We start from the raw sequence: 24,081 nt of genomic DNA, 5'->3' as shown, positions 1-24,081 counted from the left end.
CCCCCCCCCCCCCCCCGAGCAGTTCAGTTGAATAGCCCTGCACTAGACCGAGGAACAGCTTCTACCCTGAAGCTGTTAGACTCATGAATCAAATCACTGTAATGCCACTTTAATTGGTGATATGTGACTTTATCTGTGCTGCTGATTATCCATGCTGCTGATTTCTTGCTGCTTATTATCTCATGCTGTTGTATTCATTCATACCTATCTGCTCACCACAGACTCTTGTTCTGCTGCTGTTGATACACCAAATTATTTTACATTAGTGTATATCTTGATCGTTATTTACTGTTTCTTTTTATACTTTACATTTTTGCTAGTTTTGGGTGTAACTGGAACCCTGAGTGCATAATTTTGTTCCACCTCATGTACCACATATGATGTGAATGACATTAAACTTGAACTTGAACTAGAGGTTTTGTACTTGCTACAAACATTATCCTGACTGTGTTTTTACTGCAAATTTGAAACCACGTACATGACCCAGCATAGACCCTCTGTGTTCCCTCATCATAATTGTAAGGTTCATATTAAAGGGGTCTTACAATCTGCAGGCTTACATTAGTTTTTTTTATTAACGTAAAACATGCTAGTATTATAATATTTAGTCCCTATCTAATGTGTTCACTAAGATTTAATCTCTGTAGCGTTCACAAGAGTGTTTATTTTCTGGGAAGCACATTTTATCTGAGACTTTTCTCCACTTTCTGATGTTTGGTTCTCATCAGAGTTATTCCTGTGTTCACAGAACTCCTTAGAAAGTCTGCGGAGCACACACTCGTTGACATGGTGCAGCTGCTATTCTCCAGGTAAAGGAAGGGGAGGGTAGAAAGAACACAGTTGTCTTTGATCACCTGCTGCCTAAAGGTGACAATAATGTTTGTCCTGCGTCTGTCTGTTAGCACAACGTCTCATGAACCACTGGATGAATATTATAACTTATGTCAAATAGATATTAGATGCACATTCACAACTGAACAGCTTTTGGAGTCAACCACGACCAACTAACCTGAACTAATACAACAGCGGCTGTATCTCAGTGACTTTTACCGATATGGCTGTAACCTTTGGTGTGGTAGTAGCTGAGAGTCATCCACAACACACACTCTGAGCATTAACAGATTCTTCAAGGTCCTCGTTTAGACATCAACTATTTGCAGTCAACTCTGACTGTTAGCAAAATTTCTCACAAACGAGGGGGTGTATTTTTGTGAAATTGTAAAGAAATATCAATACATATGTATATCTACACCTGATTTAGGTTTGGGAGCCACCTTTATTCAATATGGCCACCTCAGCTAACACAAACAGCAGTTACAGTTCAGTCGATTTTACTGATGTTCTGCTAAGATTTGGTGGTTGTAGCTAAGTTCACGTTACATTCTCCAAGTGCTGCTCAGTGCAAAACTTTAGCATTACCTGTTGAATTATACCTAGTTTGTCTGTTAGCAAAATATCTCATGAACCACTATATGGGTTTTAAATAAAGTATCAGAAAGAAACAACTAGTTGTACATATACAGCTGATTAGTTTTTGAAGTCACCACCGTTCAAGGTGGCCATGACAGTGTCTTTTAGCACACAAAGAAATGGCTACAACTCGGTCAGTTCATCACACTGAGCTCAAAGTGAGTGGTTGCAGCTGAAAGTCATTCGTTCACAGAATGTACTCCGGGCGCTCAAACATTTTGAGACAGCTGGCATTGAATCTTTCATGGAACTGCACATGTCATCCATAAAATTTGACCAAAACACCTTGAACTCTGTCAGTTCTCAACACAAGATGATTTTAGTCTCAAACTAATAAATGGCCGTGTCAGAACATTTCTTCAAGAAGTTATTTCTTCGATAAGCCTTTTAATATTTAGTTATTTTATGTTTGTTTTTTTAGGAATTATTTTGTTATAGTGTGTTGCTCTTTTATTGTACCATCCATCCATCCATCCATCCATCCATCCATCCATCCATCCATCCATCCATCCATCCATCCATCCATTATCTTTACCCGTTTCTGATCGTGGGGGTCACTTGTGCCCATTCATACAGCTGTCACTGTACAAGAGGTGGGGTGCACCCTGGACAGGTCTCCAGTCCATCACAGGGACACATAGAGACAAACAACCATTCACTCTCTCTCTCTCTCACCTAGAGGCAACTTGGAGTCACCAGTCAGTCTAACATGCATGTTTTTGGTCTGTGGGAGGAAACCGGAGTACCCAGACAAAATCCACGCATGCACGGAGAGAACATGCAAACTCTACCCAGAAAGATCCTGGGCTGGGATTTGAACCAGCAACTTTCTCGCTGAAAGGCAACAGCTCTACCAACTGAGCTACTGTGTCACCCTTTTATTGTTCTAGAGAAAGTGAAACAAATCAAGTAAAGTGTAGTTTAAAATGCCTTTAATGATAAATTAGAAGATTTCTGCATGTTTGTCTTCTCTGGCCTCATTTTTCTACTTGAAGACCATTAATTTTATTTAGCCCTATATGTAGGGTCAGTAGGCCACTGATTTACTAATGCCATAACACACTCTCTCCTCTGGCATTTAGCATACACCCCTCCCTTCATGCACATCCACACACTTGTGCGTACCCACACACATCCATCTGCACAAAACAGTCACCCTTCGTGCATCAGTGTGCCAGTCACATTCAGTCACAGATGAAGAGGATGAGCCAATTGAGCTGCTCACAGTATGATCTGCATATAGATGAAGGTGTTCTCTGCTAAGACAGTAAAGCTCCAACCCCCACACAAGCACACACACACAGGACGATCAATCACCAAAAAACATCTTGTTTTTCATTAGATTTTCACAGAGCTCAACTGAGCAATAAAAAGGCACTCGTTTCTTTTTCCGGGGTGTTTATATCTAACAAGATGTATCTGACACACAAAGTGCTGTGTCCAACTCCATCCTCTGAACTCCACTGTTAGTTTTTGCCAAGCTTGCCACTATTCACTGACACTCCTCCAAGCATTCTTGGCCTGTTCTGATTTACTGGCAGATCTCTTCTAGCACCTTGTTATCATGTCCTCTTAAGTGGTTTTACAGTGGGAGTATAAAAGATGGCAGCCACGCCTCGTAAACAGAGGCATCTCCTGCACATGAATATGAGATATGAACGCAGTGTGGACTGTTTACTCCGGGACTCTGACGCTGCTCACACACACAAGATCCACATCTCATCTCTCTCACTTTCAACCCCCACTTGTCCACAGATGCTAGATAATAGAGATGTGAGTGTGCAAACCCCCACCCCACCCTCCCCACAATAAAAACTAATAATGAGCACAGATCTGTTCAGCTCTTCTGGAGGAGTCTTAGATTGCCTGCTGAATGTATTAGGCATGTTAATCTGTTGGACCCACAGATCATCCAATAATCGTGCTCGCATGACAACGCTCCATTAACACGGAGTTAATGTCAGGAGGGGGAGTTGCAGGCTCCTTTTTGTTATTTGTGTACGTGTGTGTACGTGTGTGTGTGTGTGCGTGTGAGCGAGACTGCCTGGTGGTGACATCTCATTTTCCAGCTAAGCTTTAGAGTCCACAGATATGAAGTGGGACACATGCTCACACTTTGTGTGATGGGCCATCACTGGGACACTTCTTAGTGGTTTAGGTTGAAAATGTTGTTTCTCAGCTTCATTCTGTCTTCTAAATAATTCTACATTCATTGGTTTAACATTCATCTGCTTTAACGTCAAATAGAAACCTTAAAGATTTCTATGTAAATTTGAACATTTCTGAAGGATGCCACTGCAGTTGATGCTCAAATTTCCAGCATTCACCAACATTTTTCTCTAAAGCCCAATATTAATTTAGGGCTTACTGTTGTATTATATTAAGCTGGCAAAATACCAATAATATATAATAATAATAATGTATAAACTGTTTAAGGCATGTAAACATAATCGAGATCAAAAGAACGAGTAAAGCTGCTGCTCATTAATATTACCACAGTGTCCATTTCCTGTCAGCACTGCTAATAAGACGGAAAGATGGAAACGCAGAGCAGATTTTAAGACTCATTGTATAGTCGTTCTGATGAAACTCCTGATATTGGAAGTGAGAAACTTTTTGTCACCACACAAAACTTTTACATCGTTTTTTTTTTTTTTTGTATTTTAATTTTAAAAATAAAAACATTAGCTTAGATGCAAACAGAAATATAAGACTTTGAACCTACATTAATTTTGAACAGTGAGAGAGACACTGGGTGTAAGAAGAAAAAATCTTGCTTTTTGATGTATACATCATATAAGAAGAGTAAAGATTGTGGATATAGAGAATTCAAAACTATGTAGAACAGTAAGATATTGTTCTTAATGTTTGCACAAAATTTTACTTTAAAATATCTGTGCCACTGTTTTTTTCATTAACCCTTATTCATACATTCATAGTGTCACTGAGTCACGAGGACTCGTTTACAAGAGAGACCTGATTTAAACAAAGAACACAGATGAGGTACACAACAGTCATAAAAAGCATATAAAACGAAAAGTAAATAAAAGTAGTGATATAAAACAAAATATAAAGCTACATTATGAAGCAGGGTAAGAAAAACAGGAACATGTCTGCATTGATTTTTGCACTGGGCTTAACATCCCTTAGAGAGGTCAAAGTCGAGAGCTTCAGCTCTTGTTACAAGGAGTTACAGGAGCGGAGTAGGAGAAGGCCCTTTTGCCGAATTCAGTCTGAACTGAGGGGACACTGCAGGTAATGATGGCTTAGCTGCACTGACGACATGACATGTAGGAGGAGATACAGAATATGAAGGCATGATTTAAATGGTAAATGGTCTGTATTTACATAGCGCCTTTCTATCTTAGCTAGATACTCAAAGCGCTTTACACTACAATCTGTGCCCTCATTTACCAAATAAATTATATTAAATACAATAAATAAAATACAATAAATTATAATAAATACATTTACAAATAAAGCATACAGCACTTTACTAGATCTCTACAAAGCTAATTAAACAAATCATTCTAAAGTGACTAATCAGTGCTTTGAGATCACATTCATACACTGATGGGACACACATCTGAGGCAATGAGGGGTTCAGTGTCTTGCCCAGGAACTTCCGCATGCGACTACTGGTGGATTCGAACCCCCAACTCTTGCACTGGAGTACGACTGCTCTAACCACTCAGCCACAGCCGCCCTTTAGTGCCCATGATAATTTTTTTTTTTGCAATTCTCAAAATATTCTTTAAAATAAGTTGATGCATTTAAAATAAATCTTTGACTAAATTGATTTATCTTACACTATGTCAGATTTTAAGAAAATTATAAAATTGTGGTAATGTTTGACATGGAGTGAGTCGACTATATCTAAATGTCCTTACTTCAGAGACATAAACTCGTATAGACTCATCTACGTGACAGATAAATGTTCAGACATTCTGTATAAATAAAGATGGACAAAGTGACTCCATTATCTTTCAGTGTTCAAAATTAAAGTCAAATTGTCTGCTTTTTGGGCAGCACTGTTATGTTATGTTATTTAAGACAGATATGGGGCAATTCTAAAGTCCTGAATTAACAGCCTTCCAACTCGCCAACATTTTAGTCTCAACTAATTGAAACTAAACACATTGAATAAAATTCTTATTTAAACACACAGCAACAAGTTAAGAACTATATGAATCAACAAAAATCAACAAATGAGAAATAAAAAATCTCTGACGTGTACTTTTCTTTTTCAGTCAAATGTCCCATTTGTTTTCATGAAAGGACTTAAAATTTGTTCTGCAGCCAGCCACTGGGGTGGTATTGCTTGAGGAAATCTGGAGTGGGAGAGAAATATGTTAGACTGGTACATGACATGTATGAGTCCAGCAGGACATGTTAGATATGTACAGGAAATGTATGAGGACAGTAGAACAGTGGTGAGATGTGCTGTAGAAGTGACAGATAGCTTCAAGGTGGATGTGGGATTGCATCAAGGATCAGCTCTGAGCCCCTTCTTGTTTGCTCTGATGATGGACTGACTAACTGATGAGGTCAGGCAGGAATCCCCATGGACTATGATGTTTGCAGGTGATATTGTGATTTGTGGTGAAAACAGGGAACAGGTGGAAGAGAACTTGGAGAGGTGGAGGTATGCACTTGAAAGAAGAGGAATGAAAGTCAGCCGTAGTAAGACAGAGTACATGTGTGTGAATGAGAGGGACGCTGGTAGAACAGTGAGGTTACAAGGAACAGCGGTCACAAAGGTGCAGGACTTCAAGGACTTGGGGTCCACTGTTCAGGAAAATGGGGAATGTGGTAAAGAGGTGAAAAGGAGAGTCCAGGCAGGATGGAGTGGATGGAGAAAAGTTTCAGGAGGGATTTGAGACAAAAGGGTGTCAACAAAGGTCAAAGGAAAAGTTTACAAGACAGTGGTGAGACCAGCTGTGTTGTATGGTCTGGAGACAGAGACATGGACAAAAAGACAAGAGAAAGAACTGGAAGTGGCTGAAATGAAGATGTTGAGGTTCTCCTTAGGAGTGACAAGGATGGATAAGATTAGGAATGAGATCATCAAAGGTACAGTACATGTTGAACAACTGGGAGATGAAGTTAGAGACCAGACTGAGATGGTTTGGACATGTCCAGAGGAGGGACAGTGGTTTGGACATGTCCACAGAAGAGACAGTGGTTTGGACATGTCCAGAGGAGGGACAGTGGGTATATTGGTAGAAGGATGTTAGAAATGCAGCTGCCAGGAAAAAGACAAAGAGGAGATACATGGATGCAGTTAGAGAGGACATGGAGGTAGTTGGAGTGAGGACAGAGGATGCAGAGGACAGAGTGAGAAGAAGGAGGATGACTCGCTGTGGCGACCACTGAAGAGGGAAAGCTGAAAGAAGAAGTAGTCGTCGTAGTATTAGTCGTAGCCAATGTCGTCGTCAGCCACTGTGGGGGTCACTCATTCGTTATGGCTTCAACTTTAAGTTTCCAATCTTGTTTCTAGTCATACAATGATGGTTCAGACTCACCAACCCATTCACATCAAATGCACAAATTCATCTAAACCTTTGTCACATCGTGTGTGTATGTGCTGTTATCTCGTTTAGAGGACAAAATCTTTACTGACTCACTAGTTTAGTTATAGCAACAACAGTTTATGAATGCCTCTTCAACAAAGGTTGTTTCCAGCTTCACTTGTGTTCCTCTTCTCAGGGGGTAATGATAGTTTAGGAGAATCTATTCCATTACAAAAAGCTTTTTTTTTGTTGTTGTTTTATTCATACTTTTAAAATTGTTTGTTTTTTCAGACTACCCCAGTTCAAGGAGGAGGCCAAGAGTTACTTGGGTGCCAACATGAAGAAGGTAATGCAGCAGAGATGTTGAATGCCTATGTGTTTTGCCTGCATATATTTTTCCTGTCTTCTTATTGTCATTGGGCTGGTGTTGTTCTTAGTTTCAGCCTGTTTGTGGGCGTGTGGGCGTCACTTAATGATTTCAAGTTAACAAGCTGGAAACAGTGAACCATGATTACCAACATTGGACTGCATGCTTTTACTGATGTTTCTATTGGTTTAGTAAAATGATCTCTTGCTTATTGTTAACGGAGACAGAGTAGAGTGTATTTGCCTGCACGGTTGTAGAGTTGCACAAAGCAGGATTAGCATGGTTTGTTGGTGGCAGTGCATGATGATGCATTACATTTTCTTAAACTTTGTTAATGTTGAAGATCTTAAAATATCCTGATGCATGCTCAATGATCCAGGTAGAAAAATCTAAAAAAGATTTTTGTTTGTTTGTTTTTTGAACCCGTTCAGAGGACCTGACTTAACTTTTTTAGAATATATTAAAATGTTTTCCGTCACAACTACTACATTTTACCGTCATCATTAGACTATAAATTTTTTTTAGTTCATTTTCATATTGTTGCTACTTCAGCTAAAACAGAACACAATGTCTTAGTCTGTAAAAATAATCAGTGTATTAAATCACAGACAATTATTTTGTTACAGTCTCATTTGTAACTTCATCACAAATTATAAAATTGTCATTGAAGTAATGTACTTTGCATTTACTTTACAAAAATCCAATGAATTACCTTAGCTGTTTTATGTCCTAAACCATTAAACTATAAAAATATTAATATTTCCCCAGATTTTTTAAATATATGACTGTATACAGTTCAGTTTGTGACCAATCTGCTTGTTTTTATTGTTCAATTGGTATATTGTAGTTACATATAGTATCAGTCAAAAGTTTGAACACAAATGTGAATGTTTTTTTTATTTTGACAAGAGATCTAAACTATGAAATAATACACATGGAATTATAAGCTACACTTTGGGTTTTAAAGGTAGCATTTCTCCTCCTCACTTTTTGTTACAGGACCCATTGTGGGATCCCAGCCACAACTTTGGGAACCACTAGTCTAAAGCAAAACACAGCAAGATTAGCTCAGATGAAACACAGGAGCTTGAGAACTGTACCACATTTTGTCCTTTAATCATGCAGGGCTAATAACACAAGTGTCAGCACAACAACAGTTTGAAAGTATAAACAGAGGCTTCAGGTAAAAAGACATGTGCTGCTGCTAATCCTGTTAGCTTGTTTTGTCGAAGAAAGCTGCTGAACTGAATATGCAATACAGTAGTCCCTCGTTTATTGCGGGGGATGATATCTGTACCCTGAAGCCCCACAATAAGTAAAAAACTGCGAAGTAGGAATAGTAGTACAAGTAGTAAGTAGTAGTTTATTTTAGTGTATATATGTATGTATATATATATATATATATATATATATATGTGTGTGTGTGTGTTTGAAACCCTTCCCACACTCTTGCAATATTCTAAACCATGTTTCTAAATTCTAAACACTCTAAAAGAACACAGAATGTCATGATTTCATTTCTCTACCTCTGGCTGCACTCTTGGCCACGCCCACTTCTCTGCTCTGCGCAGAAATGAGCTGATCAGGTGCAGGAGGGCTGTGTGGGCTGCACACGGGTGCTAAATAATTTTAAATAATTTGTTTTAAATAAAAATTCCATGCTGATCGTGCAACTCACCCATCAATCAGCCAATTGTGTGTCATGTCCAGTCTTACTTTGAAAATCCGCAACAGAACGAGTCTGCGAAAAAAGAAAAAAACAACCCCCCCCCTCCAAAAAAAAAAAGCTAGCTCAAAACAAAGCTTGCGTTAACACTTGTTGACCTGGGTGGTGGGAGTGACACAGGACATAATGACACGGGGGGGGGGGGGGGTGTCCTGTGTCTCCTCCCCCTCACACACACACACACTACAGGTGCTAGGTTTGTCACCTTTTTCATCCCTTGTGAGTTTGCAGGTATATCCTTTTATTAGCATTAAATGTTCACTACATTTTTTTTTTTATTTCATAGTCTGGATGTCATTGTTGTGGGATATAAAAATGTTAAAATAAAAACAAACGTACCAAAAATAGTTTATTTATACCCAAACCTTTGACTGGTACTGTTTTTAGTATTTCCAGACATTTTCAACTTTTCAGCTGTTTTGGCATGTTTTCTCCTGACCTTCGGCCACTGTCCCTGCTCATTACCTGGCTGCTGATTCTTCGGTGTTTGTAGCTTGTAGCGGCCGTGTCTGTGCCTCTAAACCCTCTGCCCAGTTTGGATTTCATGCCCCCTCCCTTGTCATCATGCACGGATGTTTATGCTTGTGTGTGTTTGTTGGCTGATAAGTTTTCCATCACTAATCACGGACACCTGCCTCCTCCCCTTCTCTTCTGAGGCTTACAATATCTTGTGGAAAAACAAACGTGTGCAGGTAAGGAAGATGGCTCAAAGTACAGTTTGTAGGCTTTGTAACCTTTTCCATTGTTCTTTAGACAATCTCAAGGTGGAAGAGCTTTTGTAGCCTTCACCTGTGTTTGTTGTGTGTGTTCTTTTACTCGTTCTCTTTGCTAAGATGCTTCAACATTTCGTTTTTTTTAAAACTCCTTTCTATGAAGACACACAGCACCAGATGTTGTATTTTTTAAATGTCAGCTGGTTTTAGTGGCAGCTTTTGCATGTCTTACCTCCAACATGTTGGCTCAAGTGCTGCAAGATAAAACTCAGTAAAGAAGCTTTTTAATTTTTTTAAGATTACATGAAACATCATTGTCTAAAAGGAAATACAAGAAATCAGACTTCTTCCAACATTCTGCATTTTTTTTAAAAATTGAGAACAAGTTTGGTTTTGTTATTGTTTTGAAAAAAAAAAAGAAACCTGGCAAAAATTATCAACTAAAAAAGTTATTTTTAGGAATGCATTTGTTTTGTTTGTCAAATCTGAATTTATATAGAGGTCCTGGTCATAAAATTAGAATATCATGAAAAAGTTGATTTGTTTTGATAATTCCATTCAAAAAGTGAAACTTGTATATTATATTCATTCATACAGACTGATATATTTCAATGTTTATTTCTTTTAATGTTGATGATTATAACTGACAACTAATTAAAACCTCAAATACATTATCTCAGAAAATTAGAATATTGTGGAAAGGTTCAATAGTGAAGACACCTGGTGCCACACTCTAATCAGCTAATTAACTCAAAACACCTGCAAAGGTCTTTAAATGGTCTCTCAGTCTAGTTCTGTAGGCTACACAATCATGGGGAAGACTGCTGACATGACAGTTGTCCAACAGACGGCCACTGACACCTTGCACAAGGAGGACAAGACACAAAAGGTCATTGCTAAAGAGGCTGGTTGTTCACAGAGCTCTGTGTCCAAGCACATTAATAGAGGTGAAGGGAAGGAAACGATGTGGTAGAAAAAAGTGTACAATCAAAAGGGATAACTGCTCCCTGGAGAGGATGGTGAAACAAAACCCATTCCAAAATGTGGGGGAGATTCACAAAGAGTGGACTGCAGCTGGAGTCAGTGCTTCAAGAACCACCACCCTCAGATGTATGCAAGACAAGGGTTTCAACTGTCACATTCCTTGTGTCAAGCCAGTCTTGAACAAGAGGCAGCGTCAGAATCGTCTCGCTTGGGACTGCTGCTGAGTGGTTCAAAGTTATGTTCTCTGATGAAAGTAAAGTTTGCATTTTCTTTGGAAATCAAGGTCCCAGAGTCTGGAGGAAGAGGAGAGAAACAGAATCCACGTTGCTTGAGGTCCAGTGTCAAGTTTCCACAGTCAGTGATGGTTTGGGGTGCCATGTCATCTGCTGGTGTTGGTCCACTGTGTTTTCTGATGTCCAAGGTCAACACAGCTGTCTACCAGGAAGTTTTAGAGCACTTCATGATTCTTGCTGCTGACAAACTTTATGGAGATGCAGATTTTGTTTTCCAACAAGACTTGGCACCTCCACACAGTGCCAAAGCTACCAGTACCTGGTTTAAGGACCATGTTATCCCTGTTCTTAATTGGCCAGCAAACTGGCCTGACCTTAACCCCATATAAAACCTATGGGGTATTGTGAAGAGGAAGATGCAATACACCAGACCCAACAATTCAGAAGAGCTGAAGGCCACTATCAGAGCAACCTGGGCTCATAACACCTGAGCAGTGCCACAGACTGATCGACTCATGCCACGCCGCTTTGCTGCAGTAATCCAGGCAAAATGAGCCCCAACTAAGTATTGAGTGATGTACATGCTCATACTTTTCATTTTTCATACTTTTCAGTCGGCCAACATTTCTAAAAATCCAACATTTTTCAGTCAGGTCATCTGGACAGTTTTTTTTTTTTTTTTGTGTTGAAACGGTTCGCCTTAGATCCGGAAAGCTTCATCAGTCAAGGAAACACACAACAAAACTGATTCTTCCCCCAACAGCTTACTCCAAAGTGGAACAAACCAGTTTTGTTTGTGATAAGATGGTCTCTTTGGTACGCTCCCTTCTCCATTGCCGGCCCAATCTCATCTTATCACAAACAAAATTGGTTTGTTCCACTTTGGAGTAAGCTGTTGGGGAAGAATCAGTTTTGTTGTGTGTTTCCTTGACTGATGAAGCCTTCCAGATCGAAGGCGAAACATTTCAGCACAAAAAAGAAACTGTCCAGATGACCTGACTGAAAAATGTTGGATTGTATACCTGGATTATTGAGCATGGACTTTGTTGAATTCTAAAAATCCTTTTTTTATCGGTTTTAAGTAATGTTCTAATTTTCTGAGATACTGAATTGGGAGTTTTCATTAGTTGTCAGTTATAATCATCAACATTAAAAGAAATAAACATTTGAACTATATCAGTATGTGTGTAATGAATGAATATAATATACAAGTTTCACTTTTTGAATGGAATTACTGAAATAAATCCACTTTTTCATGATACTCTAATTTTATGACCAGCACCTGTAATTACTTAAATCAAAAGTATAAATAGTTTTCCATTTTCTCAAACCTATTTTACCCATAATGCTGCTGGGTTTAAAACATTTAGTCTCACAGGTTAATTCTTGTAATCCTCACTGCTACTTCTTTTCTTTTCTGTTAAAAAAAAGCAAGTCTAAAGTGAGATAAATGTTTTTGCCTTTAGTCAGTGATAGACCCACAGGTATCTTTCAAGAGGCTCTGCTAACGTCACCTCTGTTTGCGTTCAGCTAAAGATGCGAGCCGGTGGAATGAGTGAATCATCCAAATGGAAGAAGCAGAAACGCTCACCAAGGCCGCCGCGCCACATGGTCCGAAGTTCCTCGGGTCAACTTGACCCAAACCAGCCAAGCACTCTCAGCAACAACCTCTCAGGTAACAAAAACAATGTGTGAAAAATACACTCATGAAATGCTGTTGACTTTTGGCAGCAAAAACTTGTTTTTTCTTTTGTCAAACAAAATATCTCCTTAACAACTGGACCCATTTTAATGAACTAACATTGAGCGTTACACATTGTCTGCCATTTTTATGGACTTGTGGAAATGTTATTTTTGGTTTTCTGCACGCAGGGTGAATGTATCCTGTACGTTATGCTGAATGCCATCATGTCTGTTTCGGTAGGTGGCGTCCCGTTCATTGAACAGGCCACGTTGAACTCTAGTCTTGTGACCTCCGACAGTGCTGGCTCGTCCATTTCCAGTCCTTCAACCACAGACAGTGGTCTGGAAACAGGCTCCAAAGCCACTTCCAGAGAAGACCTTTCTGACCTGGACCAGTGTAGCTCCTCTGTGACCACCCCCTGCACTGCTACCTCACTCCCGGGTACTGAGTCTGGCTCTTCAGATGCACAGGTAAAAGTGGTTTAAAATCCTTATAAAATATTAAAGATCATCTGTTCCTGTCTTGCACAAATTATAGTTGGCTGATTATATTTTGTGGGTGACATTGTGTACATCCCATGGTAGGGATTTCCTTGGTGTTCTCTGTGGAAGCAAGATGTGACACGATCTTTCTCTGCTTCCTTTTGTCATGCAGTCTGAGGGCAGGCAGGCTGAACCAGCTCCGTCAGCCTCTGTGGAGTCGATTCCTGAAGTTCTGGAGGACAAAGACTCTGTTACTGAGCAGTCAGACACCACCTCTGTTCATGACATGGACTACGTCAACCCTCGAGGAGTTCGGTTCACTCAGTCCACACAAAGAGATGGTAGGTTGGTGCAGGTAGAGATGGTGGGGCAGCTGTGGCTGAGTGGTTAGATCAGTCATCCTCCAATGGGAGAGTTGGGCATTTGATTCCACCAACAGTCACATGTTGAAGTCTCCCTGGGCAAGACACATTGCCTCCTATGTGTGTCCCATCGGTGTTTGAATGTGATCTAAAGCACTGATTAGTCTCTACAGATTCAGATTAGCTTTGTAGAGATCTAGTAGAGTGCTGTATGAATAGGTAAATGAGGCACACATTGTTGTGTAAAGTACTTTGAGTGTCTCTTGACTAGATAGAAAGGTGCTATATAAGTCCATTTAAGTTTGTAAAACATTTGTAAAAAAATATATATATATCTGTGCTGTTGTTACCATTTATCTGTTTAGACACAAACAAACAAAGTCACCTGTCATCAAAAGGAGAATGCAAGCAATAATGTTTTTCGTCAAAATATTTCTTGAGCCACTGGACAAATTCAGGTGAAACTTCCAGGACACAATCGTTAGATGTACAGCTACAACTGATTAATTTGTGTTTGTTTGTTGATAATTGGCATTAGCCAACAAAATAAGATTTGATGCGGCAGTTGAGGAAGGGTCACTCCCAACATATACTTCAAAAGCAAATAGATTGTGTAAGATCTCGCCTTTTTAAATTGGGTTTGACCATAATGGTTATAACTTTTACTTCTCAAAAAATCTTAGATGAAAAGTGTAGCATAAAGAGTATGCAAGGCCATTTTGGCCCCTGTATGTCCATTTGTCTTTTGAGCTGTATAACTTGAAAACTAGGTGAGGTACCGGCTTCCATTTTGTTGTGCGGCTGCATTTAGGTTTAAGAAAAGTTACTATTGACAGCTGGGTTGCCACGTTGAAGTCAAAGATTACCACCTTTATAAATGTATATGTAAACCAGACACTCCCACCATTTGAGGAAACTTTCTAGTATTTATATTGCTTTTATATTGTTTTTATATTGCTTAAAAATATAGTTTCCTAAATGAGTGAGGTGGCCAAAGATTAATCTATGGTGGCCAAGGCCACCAATGGTCACCCCCTGGCTCTGTCATTGCTCCTGGCGATGGATAAAATTGCCCCCTCTGCTTGCCAGGATCCATCCTTCTGTGCCACCTCAGACACGCAAAAGAAAAACATCTACCTTTCTTCTTTTACACTGTGAACTTCCTGCTCTCTTGAATACTTGCACCAAAAACATGAAGGTTTACTTTCCTTCCCTGTTCTGTTCCAGTCCAGAAAAACATTAATCTTGCAAACTACAAACATTCTCTATTCAAATCCCTCAGCGACTTGATTTGAATTGGTGTACCACTTGTTAACTATACTCATTGTGTACAAAAACATGTTAGTTTTAGTTTAATATGAAAGTTTCAAAAAGTAATGATGATACATAAACACATGTACTGTTTGTTTTGTAATACTTCTGTCAACTCCTGTTTTTTCTTTTCTCTTTGGCGCAAAGGAGTCTCTCTTATCCCCTACGGTCTGCCGTGCCTGAGGGAGGTTTTCCGCTTTCTGATTTCACTGACCAACCCTCACGACCGCCACAACACTGATGCCATGATGCACATGGGCCTGCAGCTTCTCACTGTAGCTCTTGAGTCAGGACACATAGCTAATTACCAGTCTTTACTAGTCCTGGTGAAAGATGAGCTCTGCAGACATCTGCTTCAGGTAAAATAGAGCGTACCTGTTCAGCGCTAACTGACATCAAGAATGAAATCATGACCAAATAAAATGTTTTTTAAATGTGCCTTCAGTAATTATGCATCTAATCTGTGTCATAGCTGCTGAGTATGGAGCGTATGAATCTGTATGCTTCCTCCATTCGGGTTTGCTTCCTGCTTTTTGAAAGCATGAGACTACATCTAAAGTTTCAGCTGGAGGTAAGTGTAAATCTACTGAGCAACAAGTCTTTGTGACTAGTTCAAGACAAAATTGTAAGGACAAACTCACATTTCTACATCAAATCTCACTAAATTGGTACTTTTGACTCATTTGTACATAACTGCTAATAAAAAGCAACATTTGTGTAACGTTTCTACTCATGACATGCAAACTGATTTGGTTCAACTTAGTCATAAAGTATCTGAAATGTCTCAATCACATCTCAAATGTCTTGCTTTTCTTTTTTGCCTTTAATGAGTCACAATGTAGCTTCATAAGCCATCAAACATTTTCAAAGTTGTCCCATTTCTTGTACTTTCTGACTTTGGGGAAAGTAATGAGATGGGCTCCTGATGCCCACGACAGCTCAAAAGTTTGTTTTACAAGTTGTTAAACTGCTCAAAATTCCTGCGATATAAAAGTGAGCCTCTGAGTCTCACGCAAGAAAACTGAGAACCTTGAGAACGTTACGAAACTTGTTGGAAACTCCCTTACGCATGCCGCTCAGTTTGTCACCATCTGCCATGTCCCACTGAGATATAGGCTTTATCAGTCAAACACCATCTAAACCTAATTATAGTTAATAATAAATAAATAAATAATAACAAATAAATCTCAGATCTAATATTATTTTAGGCAATCATATTGGTTCGTTGATGGTGAAATAAAAAAGGGAGTTTATTGCAACTGTTATTGTCAGAGCATCATTTAACAATATAATAGCATGTTTTTCTAATACTGTGCAGCCCTACACCTAAACTAAGTGACTGTTTTGCTGACATGACAGATGTACCTGAAGAAGCTGATGGACATCATCACATCAGAGAACATTAAGCTGCCCTATGAGATGAAGGAGTTGGCTCTGGAGGCTCTGGTCCAACTCTGGAGGATTCCCAGCTTTGTGACCGAGCTCTACATAAACTACGACTGTGATTTCTACTGCTCCAATCTGTTTGAAGACCTCACAAAGCTGCTGTCCAAGGTAAGATTCTCAGGACAGCTTTCTTGGCAAACCAAGAAACGGTGGGAAAATGACTGTTCCACGTGTTCTTTTCTATGGAGCTTCTACACCAGGTTTATTCAACTAAACTGCTCAGGGGGGCACAGTTTATGAAAGCCAACATCTTGGGGGGCAGACATCCAGCAATTAAAATCATTATGTCAGTAAACCAAAGTTTACAATGATCTGTGACCTTTTTAATTAGTTTATTTTGCTGTGTTGAATCATAAATGCAATAAACAGAATCCAAAACCCAGAACCAAAATATATATACACATATACAAATATATATATATATATATATATATATATATATATATATATATATATATATATATATATATATATATATATATATATATTAATTTATTTATTTTTAATGAAGTGGGCCAGATTGAAGTCACCCGCAGGCCGCCCCTTGCATAGCCCTGTTCTACACAGTCTTACAGTGTGGAAAATTATGGAAGTCACTTTTAGTGTTTTCCTGCTATTTTCAAATGGGCAATGTGTAGGAGCACTGTCTTTGTCCACTGTCTTTAAAGGGTCTGTCTCCCTTCACCACTGACATATACCAGTACTTAAACCTTCAGCTCAGCTTCATGTCTTGATAATTAGCAATAACTAAATGTTTTCACTGGACATGACACATGAAGAACTGACACATGAAGAACTGACACATGAAACTACATAAATTTATTCTGATTAAAAAGTGAAGAGAGTCTAAACAGTCACTGGTCTATTGCATTTTTTATTTAAAGAAGCATTCTCTCTGTTGAAACAACTGCTAATTTACGTTTTTTCTTCTTGTTTAACAGAATTCATTCCCGGTGTCGGGGCAGCTGTACACCACTCACCTGCTGTCACTGGAGGCCCTGCTCACTGTCATCGACAGCATTGAAGCTCACTGTCAGGCCAAAGTGCTGAACAACACATCTCAGCAGGACCAGTCAGACACACTGCTGGCAGATGGCGAAACTGTCTCCACAAATGGACCGGACTCTACAACTGGTATGCATCATACTAAATAAATGCAATGCAGTAGTCCCTCAATGATCATGGGGTTTACGTTCCACACACCACCACGATAGATGAAAAACTGCGAAGTAGGAATGCTATATTTATTTTAGTATTTATATTAGTTCTGGGCAAAGATTAAAAGTTTTAATTGCGATTAATCTCATTAGTATGCGCAAAATTAAATTATGACTTAAAGATGTTTAGAACATTTTAAGGTACTGTTTTATATAAAAAATGTTCAATACATTAAAAAAAGGCACTTTCGAACAGCATTGTTCTCCTAACAATTAAAGTTAGTTGTAGTAATGTTTTTTTTTTGTTAACTTTTATCCCGTGCTGTCCCAAATCCGTGAGTAATATTAAAGTTGACAATTGTAAAACCGCAAAAGAGCAAGTCCATGAAAGTCGAACCATGAAGTAACAAGGGACTACTGTACAGGTCCTTCTCAAAAAATTAGCATATTGTGATAAAGGTCATTATTTTCCATAATGTAATGATAAAAATGAATCTTTCATATATTTCAGATTCATTGCACACCAACTGAAATATTTCAGGTCTTTAATTGTTTTAATACTGATGATTATGGCATACAGCTCATGAAAACCCAAAATGCCTGTCCCAAAAAATTAGCATATTTCATCCCACCAATGAAAGACAAGTGTTTTTAATACAAAAAACGCCAACCTTCAAATAATCATGTTCAGTTATGCACTCAATACTTGGTCGGGAATCCTTTTGCATGAATGACTGCTTCAATGCGGCGTGGCATGGAGGCAATCAGCCTGTGGCACTGCTGAGGTGTTATGGAGGCCCAGGATGCTTCGATAGCAGCCTTAAGCTCATCCAGAGTGTTGGGTCTTGCGTCTCTCAACTTTCTCTTCACAATATCCCACAGGTTCTCTATGGGGTTCAGGTCAGGAGAGTTGGCAGGCCAATTGAGCACAGTAATACCATGGTCAGTAAACCATTTACCAGTGGTTTTGGCACTGTGAGCAGGTGCCAGGTCGTGCTGAAAAATGAAATCTTCATCTCCATAAAGCTTTTCAGCAGATGGAAGCATGAAGTGCTCCAAAATCTCCTGATAGCTAGCTGCATTGACCCTGCCCTTGATAAAACACAGTGGACCAACACCAGCAGCTGACATGGCACCCCAGACCATCACTGACTGTGGGTGCTTCACACTGGACTTCTGGCATTTTGGCATTTCCTTCTCCCCAGTCTTCCTCCAGACTCTGGCACCTTGATTTCCGAATGACATGCAAAATTTGCTTTCATCCAAAAAGAGTACTTTGGACCACTGAGCAACAGTCCAGTGCTGCTTCTCTGTAGCCCAGGTCAGGCTCTTCTGCCGCTGTTTCTGGTTCAAAAGTGGCTTGACCTGGGGAATGTGGCACCTGTAGCCCATTTCCTGCACACGCCTGTGCACGGTGGCTCTGGATGTTTCTACTCCAGACTCAGTCCACTGCTTCCGCAGGTCCCCCAAGGTCTGGAATCGGCCCTTCTCCACAATCCTCCTCAGGGTCCGGTCACCTCTTCTCGTTGTGCAGCGTTTTCTGCCACACTTTTCCCTTCCCACAGACTTCCCACTGAGGTGCCTTGATACAGCACTCTGGGAACAGCCTATTCGTTCAGCAATTTCTTTCTGTGTCTTACCCTCTTGCTTGAGGGTGTCAATGATGGCCTTCTGGACAGCAGTCAGGTCGGCAGTCTTACCCATGATTGTGGTTTTGAGTAATGAACAAGGCTGGGAGTTTTTAAAAGCCTCAGGAATCTTTTGCAGGTGTTTATAGTTACATCGTTGGTTCAGATGGTTAGGTTAATAGCTTGTTTAGAGAACCTTTTCATGATATGCTAATTTTTTGGGACAGGCATTTTGGGTTTTCATGAGCTGTATGCCATAATCATCAGTATTAAAACAATTAAAGACCTGAAATATTTCAGTTGGTGTGCAATGAATCTGAAATATATGAAAGTTTCATTTTTATCATTACATTATGGAAAATAATGACCTTTATCACAATATGCTAATTTTTTGGGAAGGACCTGTACATTATTGTACTTGAATATCTGCAAGACAAAAAAAATAATAATAATAACATGCACGATACAAAAATGTTTTCTGTTTGTCCTTAGATGGTAATAGAATTAACAACACTACAAGTTCTGCACAAGCTGTGAGTGCACCAATGTTCCCACCAACCAGTGGACACCTGATGGCTGAGAGGATGAAGCTGGGTCGGCAGGATCAAGGAGACAGTGACGCTGGTGAGGCTTCTTAATGTTTTGTCTTGAAAGTCCTACAGAATATTCTGTAGAATCTGTAATCAGAAGCTGATTAAATTTTTATGATTTCCTTCAGCAGATAAGAAAACTCCAAAAAAGCCTCATCGGTTCTCCTCGTGTTTACCTGATTCTCAAGAGCTGATGGAAATTAGAACAAAGAAAAAGGTCAGTGCGACTTATTCTCAGTATCCTGTTACAAAACTTTTATCACTTTACTTTTCCAACTTTTTTCTATGCTTGTGTGTTTTGTGTTCAGCTGCTGATCACAGGCACAGAGCAGTTTAACCAAAAGCCCAAGAAGGGAATCCAGTTCCTGCAGGAAAAGGGTCTTCTCAGTGACCCCATGGACAACAACCAAGTGGCTCAGTGGCTCAGAGAAAACCCTCGTTTGGACAAGAAAATGATTGGCGAGTACATCAGCGATCGCAAGAACATGGACCTCCTGGACAGCTTTGTGAAGTACGGTGGACTTCCAGTTCATCCTCCAGATGTATTACTCATTTATTGTTATTCAGTCTAAAGTGAATCTCTTTTGCAGCACGTTCACTTTTCAGGGCCTTCGAATAGATGAGGCTCTACGGCTCTACCTGGAGGCTTTTAGGCTCCCTGGAGAGGCTCCTGTTATTCAGAGACTCTTGGAAACTTTCACTGACAATTGGCATGTAAGACACTTTTCCTTTTCTCCTGAACAATGCACAGACTGCACTTGATGACATGGCCACCACAATATTTCAGACATGTGATATTTGCTACAGTTGAGGCTTTTATAATAAGTATACCAAACCTCGAAAGATATAGATATATTCTATATATACTTTATATGTAGATATATTCTATATGTAGATATATTCTATATATATTCTATATACTATATGTAGATATATTCTATATATATTCTATATGTAGATATATTCTATATGTATTTTATATGTAGACATATTCTATATATATTCTATATATGTTCTATATATAGATATATTCTATATATATTCTATATATAGATATATTCTATATATATTCTATATGTAGATATATTCTATATATATTCTATATGTAGATATATTCTATATATATTTTATATGTAGACATATTCTATATATATTCTATATATGTTCTATATATAGATATATTCTATATATATTCTATATGTAGATATATTCTATATATATTCTATATGTAGATATTTATTCTATATATATTTTATATGTAGACATATTCTAAATATATTCTATATATGTTCTATATATAGATATATTCTTTCCATAAAGAATAGAAAGATTATGGTACCAAAGCATACCAAGTGAGAGAGAGTCGTTCACTAAAACTCCTGGACTCAAAAAAGAGGGCATTAATCAGCTAAACGCTGGTGAAGATTCTCAGTCATCCAGGACATGGTAAATTCGAAAAAGTTCAAGACAAAAACAGCTGGATTTTATTTGTAACAGAAGATGTTTCACTTCTCATCCAAGGAGCTTTCTCAATTCAAAGAAAAGAGAGTGGGGTTTGCGTTATGAATCGGAGCTAATCTAGATAGGGCTGGGCGATATGGACCAAAATTAATATCTTGATATTTTAAGATAAATGGCCGTATACGATATATAGGTCAATATTTTTTTCTTTCCATAAAGTTATAAAAATATATTTGAGTCAAAGCTTTGTCACAATTGTCACACAGGCACATATAGTAGCTGTAACTGTACAAAATAAATGGCTAAAAATAAAATATTTACTTAAATAGTTAAATAAATAATAATAAATAAAATAATAATAAAATAATAAACTATTTACTTAAATAGTTTATTTTTTATACCTTTATTTACATATATTAAATAATAGTCCTCTTCAGCTGCGCTGGCTTCACGACGTTAGTAAGCATGTGTGAACTGCAGCTGCAGCTCCGACAGACTTCAGCCTCCTTCCCTGAAACAAACTATGGGTCAAAACTCATTTAGCTGTGCTGTGCCTTATGAGAGAAACAGAGAGAGGTGGCGCAACATTAATAAAGCAGCATCTTATCATATCACTAAAGACGCGGTCCCAGTCTCAACTGTGGAACAGGACGGCTAAAGCGTTATCTATACCATACCATGCCATTGTATTTATAAAGCACTTTAAACAGCAACAGGCCAACCAAAGTGCTGTACAAACGGAAACAAACAGGCAAAGCACACAGCAACACAAAACATAACGTAAAATCAAAATATAGAAACAAAATAATAGCAGATAATAACATAATGACCAACACAGTGTGATGCATACAGGTTCAGCACAGATCATACAGTGTTGAAAGCCAGGAAAGTAGTGGGTTTTTAAGTGGGATTTGAAAACCGAGAGGGAGGGGCCCTGCCTGACAAGCAGAGGTAACTCATTCCACAGTCTTGGGCCTGCAACAGAGAAGGCCCTGTCACCTCTGCGCTTAAGATGGGTTACTGGAACTGAGAGAAGCAACTGGTCTGCAGACCTCAGAGAATGCAGTGGGACATACGGCTGCAGCAGATCAGTGAGATAGGAGGTGGCAGAACTGTTCAGTGATTTAAAAACATCCAGAAGGATTTTGAACTGGATTCGAAGGTGAACCGGTAGCCAGTGCAGTGAGGCCAAAACTGGGGTAATGTGCTCTCTTTTGCCTGTACTGGTTAAAAATTGGGCTGCAGCATTCTGGACAAGTTGTAGTCTATCAATGGAGGTCTGACTGATACCAAACGGGAGCGAGTTGCAGTAATCGAGTCCATCTTGTTAGCCACTAAGGACCATGTTTTTAGCGATATAAGCTGCTGCTTTTTTAATGTTGCGCTCTCACTGTTCCTCTCAGAAGGCACAGAACGGCTAAACAAGTTTTGACTAGGGCATTAACAGAGTACTCGAGTAATCTACACATCGATTGCTTGGGCATCTATCGAGGTTAAAAATTTAACATTGAGTATTCGTAGTGACTTCATATTATGTGACCACCGTATGACCGTAGGGGGCGGTGTTGCACTGTTGCAGGTCACAGAGTATGGCTTAACACCGGTTCCAATCCACCGAACCAGAACCAGTTTCGGTTAAGTTTCGTTTTTGACGTGCTGTTTCTTCACGTTTGCAGTTTAATAATAATAATAAATAGTTTAGTTTTTCCTGTGACTTATTTGCAGTATGATAAATGGTAGGAGCATAATATATGCTCCCAATGTTTTGTTGGTCTTTTTTGTTGTTGTAAATAATTACCTTTTTTTGCGGTTTTATTTATTTATTTACTTTTGTATCTTGAGATCTATGATGTCATCAAATACTCGAGTTCTACTCGGGTTTTATTATGTTATTGTCGAGTTTTAAAATTATATACTCGTTCAACCCCTAGTTTTGACCCATATTTTGTTTCAGGGAAGGAGGCTGAAATCTGTCGGAGCTGCAGCTTATAACTTATGCTGTTTTAAATGGTGAAAAAGATTTGTAGTTCCAACCGTTTTTAGGACTTGGTTTCAGCATTGTCTACAGAAACATTTTTCTGTTGCTCATCTGACAATTTAAATCCAAACCATCTCCAAATAACAGCCATTGTTTTTCTTTTTGCGCATCAGCTCAGCTGATCTTCATATCTCCCGTGTTTACGGTGCTTGTGCTAAACGTTTCCTGCCCACCTCCTGGAGGTGCGCATGCTGAGGGTTTGTATTCAGGGAGGGAGCTGCGTGGGAGAAAGAAGACAGCAGGTGGATTTTCAAGAATAACACTATATCATTTATATCAATATAGTCTCATCTTATATCGCAAATTAAATCATCTCAATATTTTTAAACTATCGAGATATTGCCCAGCCCTGATATATATGCAGATTGCCCTATCGGTACTCACAAAAGGGGTTTGTTAGGATCTTTGTTAGACTGCCTCACAGCGGAGCCACTCTGGTCACATGGATGAAATTCTTGATAGGCGTGAAAATGACTGTGTATGAGGCTTAAATCTGCATTATAAGTTTGAGAAAGTTGAGATCTGACACCTCCTCCTCTGTTTAAAGATGTTTTCGTTTTTGGCTTGAACTTTTTTTTAATCAATCGGCTAAACATTCACCTCTGTAAGCTGCACAGAACTGGACTTCATGGAGGAGTGGTCGAGAAAAAGCCTTTGCTTAAACACAGTTCAACATTTCTTTTCTAATTTTGGAAGACGGTGCAGTGGTCAGATGAGAGTAAATTAATTATTTTAGCCATCGTGGACCCACTGGTTTTCTGCAATAGTGTTGTCAGTACATCATGCTGTGGGAATGTAAGTCATCAGCAGGGACAGGGACATGGCTCAGTTTTGAAGAGAAGATGGATAGAGCAAAATAAAGAGGAATTCATTAAGGAAACCTGTCTTTCAGAGATTTCAGACTGAATACATATGC

The 24,081-nt window shown here is 39.0% G+C and overlaps 1 protein-coding gene across 1 annotated transcript in view; it reads left to right on the top strand.

Annotated features, from left to right (window-relative positions):
* gbf1 (golgi brefeldin A resistant guanine nucleotide exchange factor 1) overlaps window positions 1-24,081 on the top strand; it is a 117,986-nt gene that overhangs the window by 60,793 nt on the left and 33,112 nt on the right. Inside the window, exons 7-19 of the mRNA XM_037680951.1 lie at window positions 749-809; window positions 7,275-7,329; window positions 12,537-12,681; window positions 12,931-13,160; window positions 13,345-13,513; window positions 14,993-15,204; window positions 15,318-15,416; window positions 16,205-16,399; window positions 17,233-17,425; window positions 19,569-19,700; window positions 19,795-19,883; window positions 19,975-20,177; window positions 20,257-20,380. Of these exons, the coding sequence (XP_037536879.1) occupies window positions 749-809; window positions 7,275-7,329; window positions 12,537-12,681; window positions 12,931-13,160; window positions 13,345-13,513; window positions 14,993-15,204; window positions 15,318-15,416; window positions 16,205-16,399; window positions 17,233-17,425; window positions 19,569-19,700; window positions 19,795-19,883; window positions 19,975-20,177; window positions 20,257-20,380 (1,907 nt within the window). The remainder of the gene's footprint in view (window positions 1-748; window positions 810-7,274; window positions 7,330-12,536; window positions 12,682-12,930; window positions 13,161-13,344; window positions 13,514-14,992; window positions 15,205-15,317; window positions 15,417-16,204; window positions 16,400-17,232; window positions 17,426-19,568; window positions 19,701-19,794; window positions 19,884-19,974; window positions 20,178-20,256; window positions 20,381-24,081) is intronic.

The sequence above is a fragment of the Nematolebias whitei genome, chromosome 1, assembly GCF_014905685.2.
Source record: "Nematolebias whitei isolate Nwh7 chromosome 1, NemWhi1, whole genome shotgun sequence".
NCBI classification, from domain to species: Eukaryota; Metazoa; Chordata; class Actinopteri; order Cyprinodontiformes; family Rivulidae; genus Nematolebias; species Nematolebias whitei.
The sequence above is the reverse complement of the archived record's forward strand: the minus strand, read 5'-3'. Positions and strand labels throughout refer to the sequence as shown.